This window comes from Paramisgurnus dabryanus, chromosome 5 (genome assembly GCF_030506205.2).
Source record: "Paramisgurnus dabryanus chromosome 5, PD_genome_1.1, whole genome shotgun sequence".
In the NCBI taxonomy this organism is placed as follows: Eukaryota; Metazoa; Chordata; class Actinopteri; order Cypriniformes; family Cobitidae; genus Paramisgurnus; species Paramisgurnus dabryanus.
Window position 1 is genome coordinate 1,201,727 of NC_133341.1, and position 13,153 is coordinate 1,214,879.

At 41.0% G+C, this 13,153-nt stretch overlaps 1 protein-coding gene across 1 annotated transcript in view; it reads left to right on the top strand.

Moving 5' to 3' along the window:
• The first annotated feature begins 5,806 nt into the window (after positions 1-5,806).
• LOC135774092 (uncharacterized) overlaps positions 5,807-13,153 on the top strand; it is a 28,651-nt gene continuing 21,304 nt past the window's right edge. The window contains exons 1-17 of the mRNA XM_065283973.2: positions 5,807-5,812; positions 5,961-6,026; positions 6,155-6,220; positions 6,350-6,415; positions 6,546-6,611; positions 6,741-6,806; positions 6,937-7,002; positions 7,327-7,392; positions 7,497-7,562; positions 7,694-7,759; positions 7,888-7,953; positions 8,083-8,148; positions 8,279-8,344; positions 8,474-8,539; positions 8,670-8,735; positions 9,060-9,125; positions 9,255-9,320. Of these exons, the coding sequence (XP_065140045.2) occupies positions 5,807-5,812; positions 5,961-6,026; positions 6,155-6,220; positions 6,350-6,415; positions 6,546-6,611; positions 6,741-6,806; positions 6,937-7,002; positions 7,327-7,392; positions 7,497-7,562; positions 7,694-7,759; positions 7,888-7,953; positions 8,083-8,148; positions 8,279-8,344; positions 8,474-8,539; positions 8,670-8,735; positions 9,060-9,125; positions 9,255-9,320 (1,062 nt within the window). The remainder of the gene's footprint in view (positions 5,813-5,960; positions 6,027-6,154; positions 6,221-6,349; positions 6,416-6,545; positions 6,612-6,740; positions 6,807-6,936; positions 7,003-7,326; positions 7,393-7,496; positions 7,563-7,693; positions 7,760-7,887; positions 7,954-8,082; positions 8,149-8,278; positions 8,345-8,473; positions 8,540-8,669; positions 8,736-9,059; positions 9,126-9,254; positions 9,321-13,153) is intronic.

Genomic DNA, 13,153 nt, shown 5'->3' on the forward strand with positions numbered 1-13,153 from the left:
CTAAAACCTCTAATGAGGGACTACTAATGAAACTTTGTAAGTTAAAAGCCATCAACCTTACGATATGCCACGAGAACAAGTTAGCTCAATTCAATGATCACAAAACTGCTTGCAAAATAGCCCACACACATCACTTCACAGCCAAAGAGAATGCAAATCGCCCTTTGGGACGAGCCCCCAATTAATGTTACGTCCTCTTACTAAGGCTATGTTGTCTAGGTTAACAGAGGCGCAACCTAAAAGAATTAATAGATCATTATATAGAGATCAGGCTTTTAACACATCTCTCTGGCTATGCAGTAAGCAGTGAGCGAAGAAACAGGCAGAGACATCAGTTTGCAACATGCTTTTGCTTTTTAGTAGAAATTCAAAGTTTTACAAAAGGAGAAATCTCATCACCAAAACACACATAATCATATTTACAAAGTATATACACAAAGTAATACAACAGAAAAGACAACAATAATGACGGGAAAAAACAGCGGTGCTTAAAGTAAAGAAAATAAGATAACAAAAACCACTCTAACTAATACTTTAGAAACTGATCTAAAAAAAGAAACAAAAATAACATCTTCGGCGTAAAACACCACTGACTACACTGACTAACAAACCAGAAAAATACAGAACGAAGCACCCGCTACTAAACTAATGTATTTAAACATATCATTTTCCCTGTGTGTTGTACGATGTATGTCACGTGACGTTCTGCACTAATCCCATCATATTGCTGCCGAGATAAGACTATAAAAATGCATAAATCGAACAGCGAGTCACATGGTCAAACGCAGTCAAACTGGCGTATAATTCATAATACATACATACATACAGCAACACGAGTCAAACAACGGAAGAAATCAAAGCAACGTAAGTGAAATGGGTTATCATCTCATATTTAAACATCAAATGTAAAGAGATTCCAGAGAGCCATACGAACATAACATCTTGACTGAAAAACAAGTGAGAGAAGACATGAAACACAGCTAATCGCTAAAATGATAGCAAAAGACTTAAAGCTGCGTACTAATGTTATGAATCTTTGTACTTTGACTGTATGTGTTTTAGGTGCGCTGTTATGGTTATAGTGTGCATCCACCACAGGAGTTAAACTTTCTGTCCAGTGCATAACTTAGTTTGAGTCTTGCATTTTGTGCAGATAGATGCACGTTGTATAAAACATTTATGTTTCATAAAAGTTTTTTTTGTTTTTCAGACCAATGCAATAATTAAAATGAAAAAAAATACAAACATGTACATCCTTACTTACTGCTGAGCTAGTTAAACTTACACTGTACAATTTCATGCACTGGTCGCAACTTCATGCCAGTCTTCTGTCCTCTCCCGCACCAATTTAACTGGGTGGCAAGTTCCGGAGAAAATACTTTCCTGCACACTCGCCACACAGTTTTTTTAACAGAGTTCCCCCCAGTTATGGACATTGTGGGATTTTTATGTTGTTTTATTAATCAGTATGTTATGTTATAATCCATATGTGCCATTATGCTTTTTGTGCTGAGATACGTGAGAGATTGTTTGTGTGAGTGGAAAGGCTGTTTCAGTTGGGGGTAGGAACAAAGCCCTGAAGAGAAAACACGCAGAACAGATGGTTTCAATAAACAAGTTGTTTGCTTTATAACTATGTTATATTTAGAGAAAGTGAAAATTAGTATGTTTAACTAATGAATGCATTTAACCAATTCATGAACAATGGAGTACTGTTGTGTTGTTGAATAATTATGTTTTACATATTTACTGCCTACATTTCATGCTGATTGCTAAAAGTGTTAAAGTTACAAAGATGTCCAAATAAGGACTGTGGAAATTGATTTTGTTCCATTTTTATATTTCTTTAATTGATCATTTTATTCTATAAACATTGTGGGCTCTATCTTGCACCCAGCGCAATTGACTTTGTCAGTGACGCATGTATCATTCGTATTTTGCGCCGGCGCACAGCGGGGTTTTTCCCTCCACAGATGCACGTCAGCAAACTAGGGAATGAACTTGCGTTCCCTGGGCGGTTCAGCGCAAAAAGGAGGCGTGTTGCGGCGCAAACCATCTCTTATGCTATTTTGCAGTTTCAAAAAACAATTGCGCTACTAACCAAAAAAAACTAGTCTAAAGTCAGTGGCGCGTTGCGCGTGGTTCATTGTGCTATTTTAAGGGCGCATGCTTGACCATAATGTATAGCGTGCACAACGCGCATACACTTTGCATCTAATCGACACAGATGCAACAGTTATTTTTGCAAATCATAAATTGCTACACTTAAAAATATTAATACACGAGATAAGGGGAATCATAGTGGTGAGCATTGTGGTGATAGTTTTTATTTATTCTCATGCAAATAACGAGAAAAATATTTTCATAACTTTGTTGTGTGGCTGTATTACGTTTATTTTATGTAAATAATAATTAAAATGTTTTCATAAGAAACCTTAATGTATATGAACTTGATTTGTAAGAGTACTTTGGGGTTGGACCTTGCTTGCGTTTCTTGGGTCCGATTTCAAAGCCCCCAAACCCTTTCAGGGGTGAGGGTGGATGCAGCGATGTCCTCTGCTGGCGTCAGGTCATGTGTAGGCAGATCCACCTCCCGTTACACGGCGTGCCCGATTTATGCTGGCAAACTTGGGATTTACAAGAACGTCGGTCTCCTCGGCTGTGAACCGCTCCTGGCGTGTGCCTGGTAAATCCGTTATAATAATAGCAACCCGCCATGGAACTTGCGCCCTTGCGTTTAAAGGGAATGTTGGATAGCGTTCTGATTGGTTTATTTGACGTTACGCCCAAACCACACCTATGAATAATGAACCTACTTCAGACCAACCCCTTATTGATTTGCGCCCGGCGCATGAGTTATTTCTCATGCCGGGAAAATAGCAACAGCGCCCAAGATCCGCCCACAAACTCACTTGCGCATTGCGCTTCGCACTTGCGTTTCAGATCGTTAAAATAGGGCCCTGTGTGTTTCATATATGCACTGAGCTATTATGTAGAAATGAGGTGTTTATGTTTGAGAGTGGAGAGTTACCAGTTTTTGTGTGTGTGCTGTAAGGAGGATTAGCGAGGAATTTACGCCTGGTATAGATCAAGATAAGAGAGAGGCCTGAGGGGGAAAGCAAACAGGCAAATATGTCATTAACTAATGCTTTAATGTTCACAGGATAAAATGTGCAATGTATTTCTTGCTTAATCAGTATTAATCATTGAATAATTGATGTAATAAATATAAGATGTTGTCTTTGATAAATGTGTATTAACCAATGAAATGAAGGTTGCATATAGAATAACCTAATGGGGGCAGGGCAGCTCAACCTTGAAGAAACAGAATCTCCTGTGTGTATGTATGTGTGTGTGTGTGTGTGTGTGTGTTGGTCTTTGTGATTTATGAGGACATTTCATATGAATACACGCCACATTATAAGGACATTTTGGATTACAAGGACATGGCCTGTGTCCTCATAATTCGGGCAATGTAGAAGTCCTCCAACAGCTAGGTGGAGCTGAAATCCAAATTTTCTCCACATGTCTTTATAATTCACATAAACCTGAATTTGTGTATGACGTGTGTATCGGAAGTGCGCCTCTGTAGGCCGGACTTGGTACTGCGCCTCCTCATTGATTATTAATACGTGTGTATGAAATCGCGGCTTCTGATTGGCTGACCGCCAGAAGTCTTCATAATGTCGGAATTTGTCAACCTCAAGCGATGTAAACACTGATCTACGACAACGACGGTATTGGAAAATATATAATCCAAGTATAAAATAATAGCCATATGTTACATTTACAAAGTTATATATAAAAAGCACTGCACACTGAACCCTTTTCTCCCATCTGACCGATGAATTTTCTCCGTGGATGTCAGACGACGACGATATCACTCATCGCTGTAAGGTAAGTTTAATGATAAGCGTAAAGCTACTCTTTATGTTAAAATCTGTTTTAGTTTATAACGATTTAAGTTATTGTCGTTCAAGATCACATTATTCTATAGACAGTGGTTGAGAGGAGTTCCAGGCTATTTTATTCAAAAACATCGAAGTGATTAGTTTGTGTTTAATACTGACGATGCTGTGTAATTAGTTATATCAACAAAAAAAATATGTTAACTGATGATTTTTTCCGTGAGTAAGCTTTTTAGTGATTATAAATTTACCTAGATTGTCTGGTAGCTTGTTTACAGTAACGTATACCAAGTCACCCATACCAACTACAACTATCATTGTGATAAGCATATGTGAACTGTAATAAGGCTAATAGATTTACTGTTGTGTGATGGGTTTTGTTCAGTGTGTTTTTATCTTATTTTGGTGACTTGGTTGTAAACAACTTCAAAAATATTCCAGTAAATAAGTTAAATAGTTTAAAAGAAGAAAATGTTGGTCCATTTAGTCAGTTTTTTCATTGAACCAAAGAGAAATAATGAGCATATGGTACAGTCTTCATGCTACACTAATAATAGTAGTAAGGTTTTCTTCTGTGTAACATTACATGTCCTTTATATGTAAAATTTGGCTGTATTATTTATGTCCCCTTCAAAAATTGCCCTCAAGAAATGTTATGTTTATGTTTATAACTGTATGATTACTTTAATGTTGTAATTTTACTTAGTTTGAGCCTATAGATCACTATGGGTTATTAATTATGTTCTTAAGGTATAAAACAATAAATCACAAAAAAAATGACTTGCTTTTCTGGACCTTTGTAGAAAATGGCAGGAATAAGGCCCAGGAGATGTAAAAAAAAACCAGAAGATGAGGCAGTATATTATGCATCAATGTGTAAAGACAATGCTGGATTTGTAGCAAAATATATCAATTCATTCAAAGGTACAGTAAGTAACACAGACCTATGGTTAAGTCATGGATTTTCAACCATGCTCTAAATCTTTAGTTAAAACTTTTCTGTGACTAATCAGACTAATTCTTTGTTAGGTCGGGGAGTGTTCACCACTTCTCACTTTCATAGAGGAGATTTTCTCCTTGAATACCGAGGAGAGGTCATAAAAAAAGAGGAATATGAAAGAAGACTCAAATTATATGACAGTTCACTCGAAGTGTTTTTATTTGAATTCCGTTTTAATGGAAAACAATTATGGTATGTATATGGTTTTATTTAATGTACAATGTCTTATGAATATACTGTTATAAGTCAAACTGTATTACTGCAAGTAATAGCAACAGTTATAGAAAACTACTGACTTGCATTTATGTGGTGTGTAATTGAATCTGTTATTATAACTTAAGTTATAGTAGCATTATGTTTTTTGAATGTTTCAGGGTTGATGCTGCCAAAGAAGATGGATCTTTAGGACGTCTTGTGAATGATGATCACGTGAACCCCAACAGCAAATTGAAAATTATCACAGTGGACAAAAAGCCCCATTTGTGTTTATTTGCTAGAAAGGACATTAGTCCTGGGGAAGAAATCTGTTATAACTATGGGGATTCTGAATGGCCATGGAGACACCAGGTATAGATAACAGTTATTTCTTCAATGTTATTTTGCTCTAAACAATTATTCAAACATAAGCTTTAATCATGTTGTAAATTTGTGATACTTTAGTATACTTTGTTGTTAATCTACACAGGTAACTTCGGAGACTGAAGAACCTGCCTCATTCGTCCCTGGAGGTGGGCATAAAACATCACAGCCGGTGAGTGTTTATGAAAAGTGAATCACACACAAGTTTCTGTTAAAATGGTTTATCAATCGTGTTGAGAACTTAATTTGTTAATACTTCGTTGTTAATCTACAAAGGTAACTTCAGAGACTGAAGAACCTGCCTCATTCGTCCGTGGAGATGGGCGTAAAACATCACAGCCGGTGAGTGTTTATGAAAAGTGAATCATTTAATCTATATATTCTCATTCAAACACACAGGTTTCTGTTAAAATGGTTTATCAATTCAAGTTGAGAATTTAATTTGTTAATACTTTGTTTGTTAATCTGCACAGGTAACTTCGGAGACTAAAGAACCTGACTCATTCGTCCGTGGAGATGGGCGTAAAACATCACAGCCGGTGAGTGTTTATGAAAAGTGAATCATTTAATCTATATATTCTCATTCAAACACACAGGTTTATGTTAAATGGTTTATCAATCGTGTTGAGAATTTAATTTGTTAATACTTCGTTGTTAATCTACAAAGGTTACTTCTGAGACTGAAGAACCTGACTCATTCGTCCGTGGAGATGGGCGTAAAACATTACAGCCGGTGAGTGTTTATGAAAAGTGAATCATTTAATCTATATATTCTCATTCAAACACACAGGTTTCTGTTAAAATGGTTTATCAATCGTGTTGAGAACTTAATTTGTTAATACTTCGTTGTTAATCTACAAAGGTAACTTCAGAGACTGAAGAACCTGCCTCATTCGTCCGTGGAGATGGGCATAAAACATCACAGCCGGTGAGTGTTTAGGAAAAGTGAATCATTTAATCTATATATTCTCATTCAAACACACAGGTTTCTGTTAAAATGGTTTATCAATCATGTTGAGAATTTAATTTGTTATTACTTTGTTTGTTAATCTGAACAGGTAACTTCAGAGACTAAAGAACCTGACTCATTCGTCCGTGGAGATGGGCGTAAAACATCACAGCCGGTGAGTGTTTATAAAAAGTGAATCATTTAATCTATATATTCTCATTCAAACACACAGGTTTCTGTTAAAATGGTTTATCAATCGTGTTGAGAACTTAATTTGTTAATACTTCGTTGTTAATCTACAAAGGTAACTTCAGAGACTGAAGAACCTGACTCATTCGTCCGTGGAGATGGGTGTAAAACATCACAGCCGGTGAGTGTTTATGAAAAGTGAATCATTAAATCTATATATTCTCATTCAAACACACAGGTTTCTGTTAAAATGGTTTATCAATCGTGTTGAGAATTTAATTTGTTAATACTTTGTTTGTTAATCTGCACAGGTAACTTCGGAGACTAAAGAACCTGACTCATTCGTCCGTGGAGATGGGCGTAAAACATCACAGCCGGTGAGTGTTTATGAAAAGTGAATCATTTAATTTATATATTCTCATTCAAACACACAGGTTTCTGTTAAATGGTTTATCAATCGTGTTGAGAATTTAATTTGTTAATACTTCGTTGTTAATCTACAAAGGTAACTTCTGAGACTGAAGAACCTGACTCATTCGTCCGTGGAGATGGGCGTAAAACATTACAGCCGGTGAGTGTTTAGGAAAAGTGAATCATTTAATCTATATATTCTCATTCAAACACACAGGTTTCTGTTAAAATGGTTTATCAATCATGTTGAGAATTTAATTTGTTATTACTTTGTTTGTTAATCTGAACAGGTAACTTCAGAGACTAAAGAACCTGCCTCATTCGTCCCTGGAGGTGGGCATAAAACATCACAGCCGGTGAGTGTTTATGAAAAGTGAATCACACACAAGTTTCTGTTAAAATGGTTTATCAATCGTGTTGAGAACTTAATTTGTTAATACTTCGTTGTTAATCTACAAAGGTAACTTCAGAGACTGAAGAACCTGCCTCATTCGTCCGTGGAGATGGGCGTAAAACATCACAGCCGGTGAGTGTTTATGAAAAGTGAATCATTTAATCTATATATTCTCATTCAAACACACAGGTTTCTGTTAAAATGGTTTATCAATTCAAGTTGAGAATTTAATTTGTTAATACTTTGTTTGTTAATCTGCACAGGTAACTTCGGAGACTAAAGAACCTGACTCATTCGTCCGTGGAGATGGGCGTAAAACATCACAGCCGGTGAGTGTTTATGAAAAGTGAATCATTTAATCTATATATTCTCATTCAAACACACAGGTTTATGTTAAATGGTTTATCAATCGTGTTGAGAATTTAATTTGTTAATACTTCGTTGTTAATCTACAAAGGTTACTTCTGAGACTGAAGAACCTGACTCATTCGTCCGTGGAGATGGGCGTAAAACATTACAGCCGGTGAGTGTTTATGAAAAGTGAATCATTTAATCTATATATTCTCATTCAAACACACAGGTTTCTGTTAAAATGGTTTATCAATCGTGTTGAGAACTTAATTTGTTAATACTTCGTTGTTAATCTACAAAGGTAACTTCAGAGACTGAAGAACCTGCCTCATTCGTCCGTGGAGATGGGCATAAAACATCACAGCCGGTGAGTGTTTAGGAAAAGTGAATCATTTAATCTATATATTCTCATTCAAACACACAGGTTTCTGTTAAAATGGTTTATCAATCATGTTGAGAATTTAATTTGTTATTACTTTGTTTGTTAATCTGAACAGGTAACTTCAGAGACTAAAGAACCTGACTCATTCGTCCGTGGAGATGGGCGTAAAACATCACAGCCGGTGAGTGTTTATAAAAAGTGAATCATTTAATCTATATATTCTCATTCAAACACACAGGTTTCTGTTAAAATGGTTTATCAATCGTGTTGAGAACTTAATTTGTTAATACTTCGTTGTTAATCTACAAAGGTAACTTCAGAGACTGAAGAACCTGACTCATTCGTCCGTGGAGATGGGTGTAAAACATCACAGCCGGTGAGTGTTTATGAAAAGTGAATCATTAAATCTATATATTCTCATTCAAACACACAGGTTTCTGTTAAAATGGTTTATCAATCGTGTTGAGAATTTAATTTGTTAATACTTTGTTTGTTAATCTGCACAGGTAACTTCGGAGACTAAAGAACCTGACTCATTCGTCCGTGGAGATGGGCGTAAAACATCACAGCCGGTGAGTGTTTATGAAAAGTGAATCATTTAATTTATATATTCTCATTCAAACACACAGGTTTCTGTTAAATGGTTTATCAATCGTGTTGAGAATTTAATTTGTTAATACTTCGTTGTTAATCTACAAAGGTAACTTCTGAGACTGAAGAACCTGACTCATTCGTCCGTGGAGATGGGCGTAAAACATTACAGCCGGTGAGTGTTTAGGAAAAGTGAATCATTTAATCTATATATTCTCATTCAAACACACAGGTTTCTGTTAAAATGGTTTATCAATCATGTTGAGAATTTAATTTGTTATTACTTTGTTTGTTAATCTGAACAGGTAACTTCAGAGACTAAAGAACCTGACTCATTCATCCGTGGAGATGGGCGTAAAACATCACAGCCGGTGAGTGTTTATGAAAAGTGAATCATTTAATCTATATATTCTCATTCAAACACACAGGTTTCTGTTAAAATGGTTTATCAATCGTGTTGAGAACTTAATTTGTTAATACTTCGTTGTTAATCTACAAAGGTAACTTCAGAGACTGAAGAACCTGCCTCATTCGTTCGTGGAGATGGGCGTAAAACATTACAGCCGGTGAGTGTTTATGAAAAGTGAATCATTTAATCTATATATTCTCATTCAAACACACAGGTTTCTGTTAAAATGGTTTATCAATCGTGTTGAGAATTTAATTTGTTAATACTTCGTTGTTAATCTACAAAGGGAACTTCAGAGACTGAAGAACGTCTCGGTTACGGATGTAACCCTCGTTCCCTGAAGGAGGGAACGGAGACGTCACGTCGTGACCGACGAATTGGGAACTCGCTTAGAGAGACCAATCTGCTTCGAATACTACTAAAACGCCAATGAACTTGGCATTGAGATATTTGCATAATGCTGGCGCCGCCCCGCCAGGTGCGTATATAAGCAGCAGGTGCAAATAAGGAAATTAGCTTCTTTTTCGCTGAGAAAGCCGGAAAGTGTGACCGGCCGTAACAGCAGGTGGCAGCACCTGTGGCGACGGGACGTGACGTCTCCGTTCCCTCCTTCAGGGAACGAGGGTTACATCCGTAACCGAGACGTTCCCTTTCAGTCGGTCACTACGACGTCACGTCGTGACCCACGAATTGGGAATCCCTATCAAAACGCCACTAGGGGCTGACCTCTTCCAGTGACTGCGTAAAAGCCCTCCGGTTCCACTTAAGGAGGAGGAGGTAGGTTTTAAGGCAGAAGGCCGGGCACTAGATGTTCCTTTAACCCCACAGAAGTGCCAGCGACTGGGAAGCGCCCTACCTGAGCGGGATAGGAACGCTGCGGAAGCCACCACCCGTCTTAAGGGCTAATGGTGGGCGAAAGTCAACCGTAGTTGAGGTAAAAATGACAGCCGTGGCTGTGTAAGCAAAGCAGTGCTCTGCTAAGGGAAACGTGGGCTGGTAGGATTAACCCCACGGAAAAATACTCACAAAGGAACCCGGTGGGACACAATGTGGAGCCCGAGCCAGACACGTAGGTTCGCGAGGATACAGCTAGTGAAAGGCTGACAGCCAATGCTCCGCAACAAAGGCTGCCAAGGCAGCGGAGGAAGAACAATTCAAACCATTACGCATTTTTGTTCTGAAGGCCTTCCATACTGACACAGTTATGAAGCATCAGTTGGAGGCTGCAAGCCGACCTGTGAGACTGTTCTCCGTGCTCCCCCTGGTGAGGAAAGAACACGAGAGGATACAGGCTCAATACGAACACTGTAAAATCTAATGAACGTATTAGGTGTCGCCCAACCAGCAGCTCTACAGATGTCTGTTAGCGAGGAACCACGAGCTAGAGCCCAAGATGAGGCAACGCTCCGTGTGGAGTGTGCTCTCAAATTAAAGGGGCAAGGAATACCCTGAAGATTATAAGCCAGGGCGATAGTATCAACTATCCAATGAGACATCCTCTGCTTAGTGACAGCTTTCCCTTTCTGCTGGCCACCATAACAAACAAAGAGCTGGTCTGAGGTCCTGAGGCTTTGCGTGCGATCCACGTAGAGTCGCAGTGCGCGTACGGGGCACAACAAAGCCATGGTTGGGTCTGCGTCCTCCGGAGGCAGCGCTTGCAAGCTCACCACTTGATCTCTGAAAGGAGTAGTGGGAACTTTGGGCACGTAGCCTGGTCTGGGCCTCAATGTTACGCTTGAGGCAGCAGGACCAAACTGAAGGCACGAGTCGTCAACAGAGAATGCATGTAAATCCCCTACTCTCTTCACTGAGGCCAATGCTAGCAGGGTCAGAGCTTTCATTGATAAAAGCTTCAGACTCACAGACTGCAAAGGCTCGAACGGGGGGGCCTGAAGGGCTTTCAGCACCATGGACAGGTCCCAGGGAGGAATAGAAGGAGGGCGCGAGGGGTTTAGCCTACGAGCGCCTCTTAGAAATCTAACAACCAAATCATGCTGGCCAACTGTTCTGCCGTTGATAATTGAGTGATGAGCAGAAATAGCAGCGATATCAACTTTAATGGTGGAGGGTGACAGCCTACCGTCTAACCTATGTTGAAGATATAAAAGCACGGTGTTAATAGGGCATTCTCTGGGGTCCTCGCGTTGCGAAGAGCACCAGGTGACGAAAAGGTTCCATTTAAACGCGTAAGCCCGTCTCGTAGACGGAGCTCGTGCCGCGTTGATTGTGTTAGATACCGCTTGTGGTAAATCACTTAAACCTTGCGCGCGCTCAACGACCACACATGGAGATCCCACAGGTCGGGGCGCGGGTGCCATAATGTGCCCCCTCCTTGAGAAAGAAGGTCCTTCCTCAGGGGAATCCGCCAGGGAGGGGCTGTCGCGAGGAGCATTAACTCTGGAAACCAATTCTTGCTCGTCCAATATGGGGCGATCAGTAAAAGGCTCTCCTCGTCCTGCCTGACCTTGCACAGTGTCTGTGCGATTAAGCTCACTGGGGTAATGCGTATTTGCGCATCCCCCGAGGCCAGCTGTGTGCCAATGCGTCCACGCCGAGGCTGCCCTCGGTTAGTGAATAAAATAGGCGACAGTGGGTATCGTCCGGCGACGCAAACAGATCTATCTGCGCACGACCGAACTTCTTCCAAATTAGCTGGACCGTCTGGGGGTGGAGTCGCCATTCGCCGGGGCGCGCAGCTCGAGAAAGCGCGTCCGCTGCTGTATTGAGCGAGCCCGGAATGTGAATGGCACGAAGGGACCTCAGATGCTTCTGACTCCAAAGGAGGAGATGACGAGCGAGATGCGACAGGTGACGGGAGCGCAAACCGCCTTGACGGTTGATATACGCAACGGTCGCAGTGTTGTCGGTGCGTACTAGTACATCCTTCCCTCGCAGCTCCGTAGCGAAGCGTACAAGTCCCAGATATACTGCCCACAACTCTCGGCAATTGATATGCCAGTGCAACTGGGGTGCTGTCCACACCCCTGAAGCCGTAAGCTCGTCGTACGTGGCACCCCAGCCCGTGTCGGACGCATCTGTGTGTACAACAGCATGCCGAGCGATCTGTCTCATGGACACACCGGACCTGAGAAACGCGGGGTCCGACCACGGGGGGAATGTTAGGCGACACGCAGGTGTAATGGTTACACGATGGATGCCGGCGCGCCACGCTCTCCTCGGGACTCGATCGTGAAGCCAACGCTGAAGCGGTCTCATATGGAGCAGCCCGAGCGGTGTCACGGCCGCTGCTGCTGCCATATGCCCCAGGAGCTTTTGAAATTGTTTCAGCGGGACCGCATTCTTCCCTCGGAATGAACCGAGGCAAGTCAGAATTGACTGGACGCGCTCTTCTGTCAAACGCGCCGATAAATCGATCGAGTCCAGTTCCATCCCGAGAAAAGAGATCCTCTGCGTGGGGCAGAGTTTGCTCTTTTCCCAGTTGACCCGAAGACCCAAACGGGCGAGATGCCGAAGCGTTAAATCTCTGTGTTCGCAAAGCGTCCGTCGAGAATGCGCTATTATAAGCCAATCGTCGAGGTAAGCCAATATGCGAACGCCGCTCTCTCTGAGGGGTTTTAACGCCGCCTCCACTACTTTCGTGAACACACGGGGAGAGAGGGATAGCCCGAACGGTAAAACTTTGTACTGGTATGCCCGTCCCTCGAATGCAAACCGGAGAAACGGTCTGTGACGAGGGAGAATGGACACATGAAAGTACGCGTCTTTCAGGTCTATAGCCGCAAACCAATCTTGGGGGCGAATTGAATTGAATATTTGCTTCGGTGTTATCATCCTGAAAGACCTCCTCTGCAGAGATTTGTTCAGAACGCGCAAATCCAAGATCGGTCGTAACCCCCCGCCCTTTTTGGGTACTATAAAATACGGGCTGTAGAAGCCCGATCTCATCTCGGTTGGAGGGACCGGCTCGATCGCGTCCTTCGCCAGCAGGACTTCGACCTCTGCACGCAGTACATGTGCATCGGACGCTTT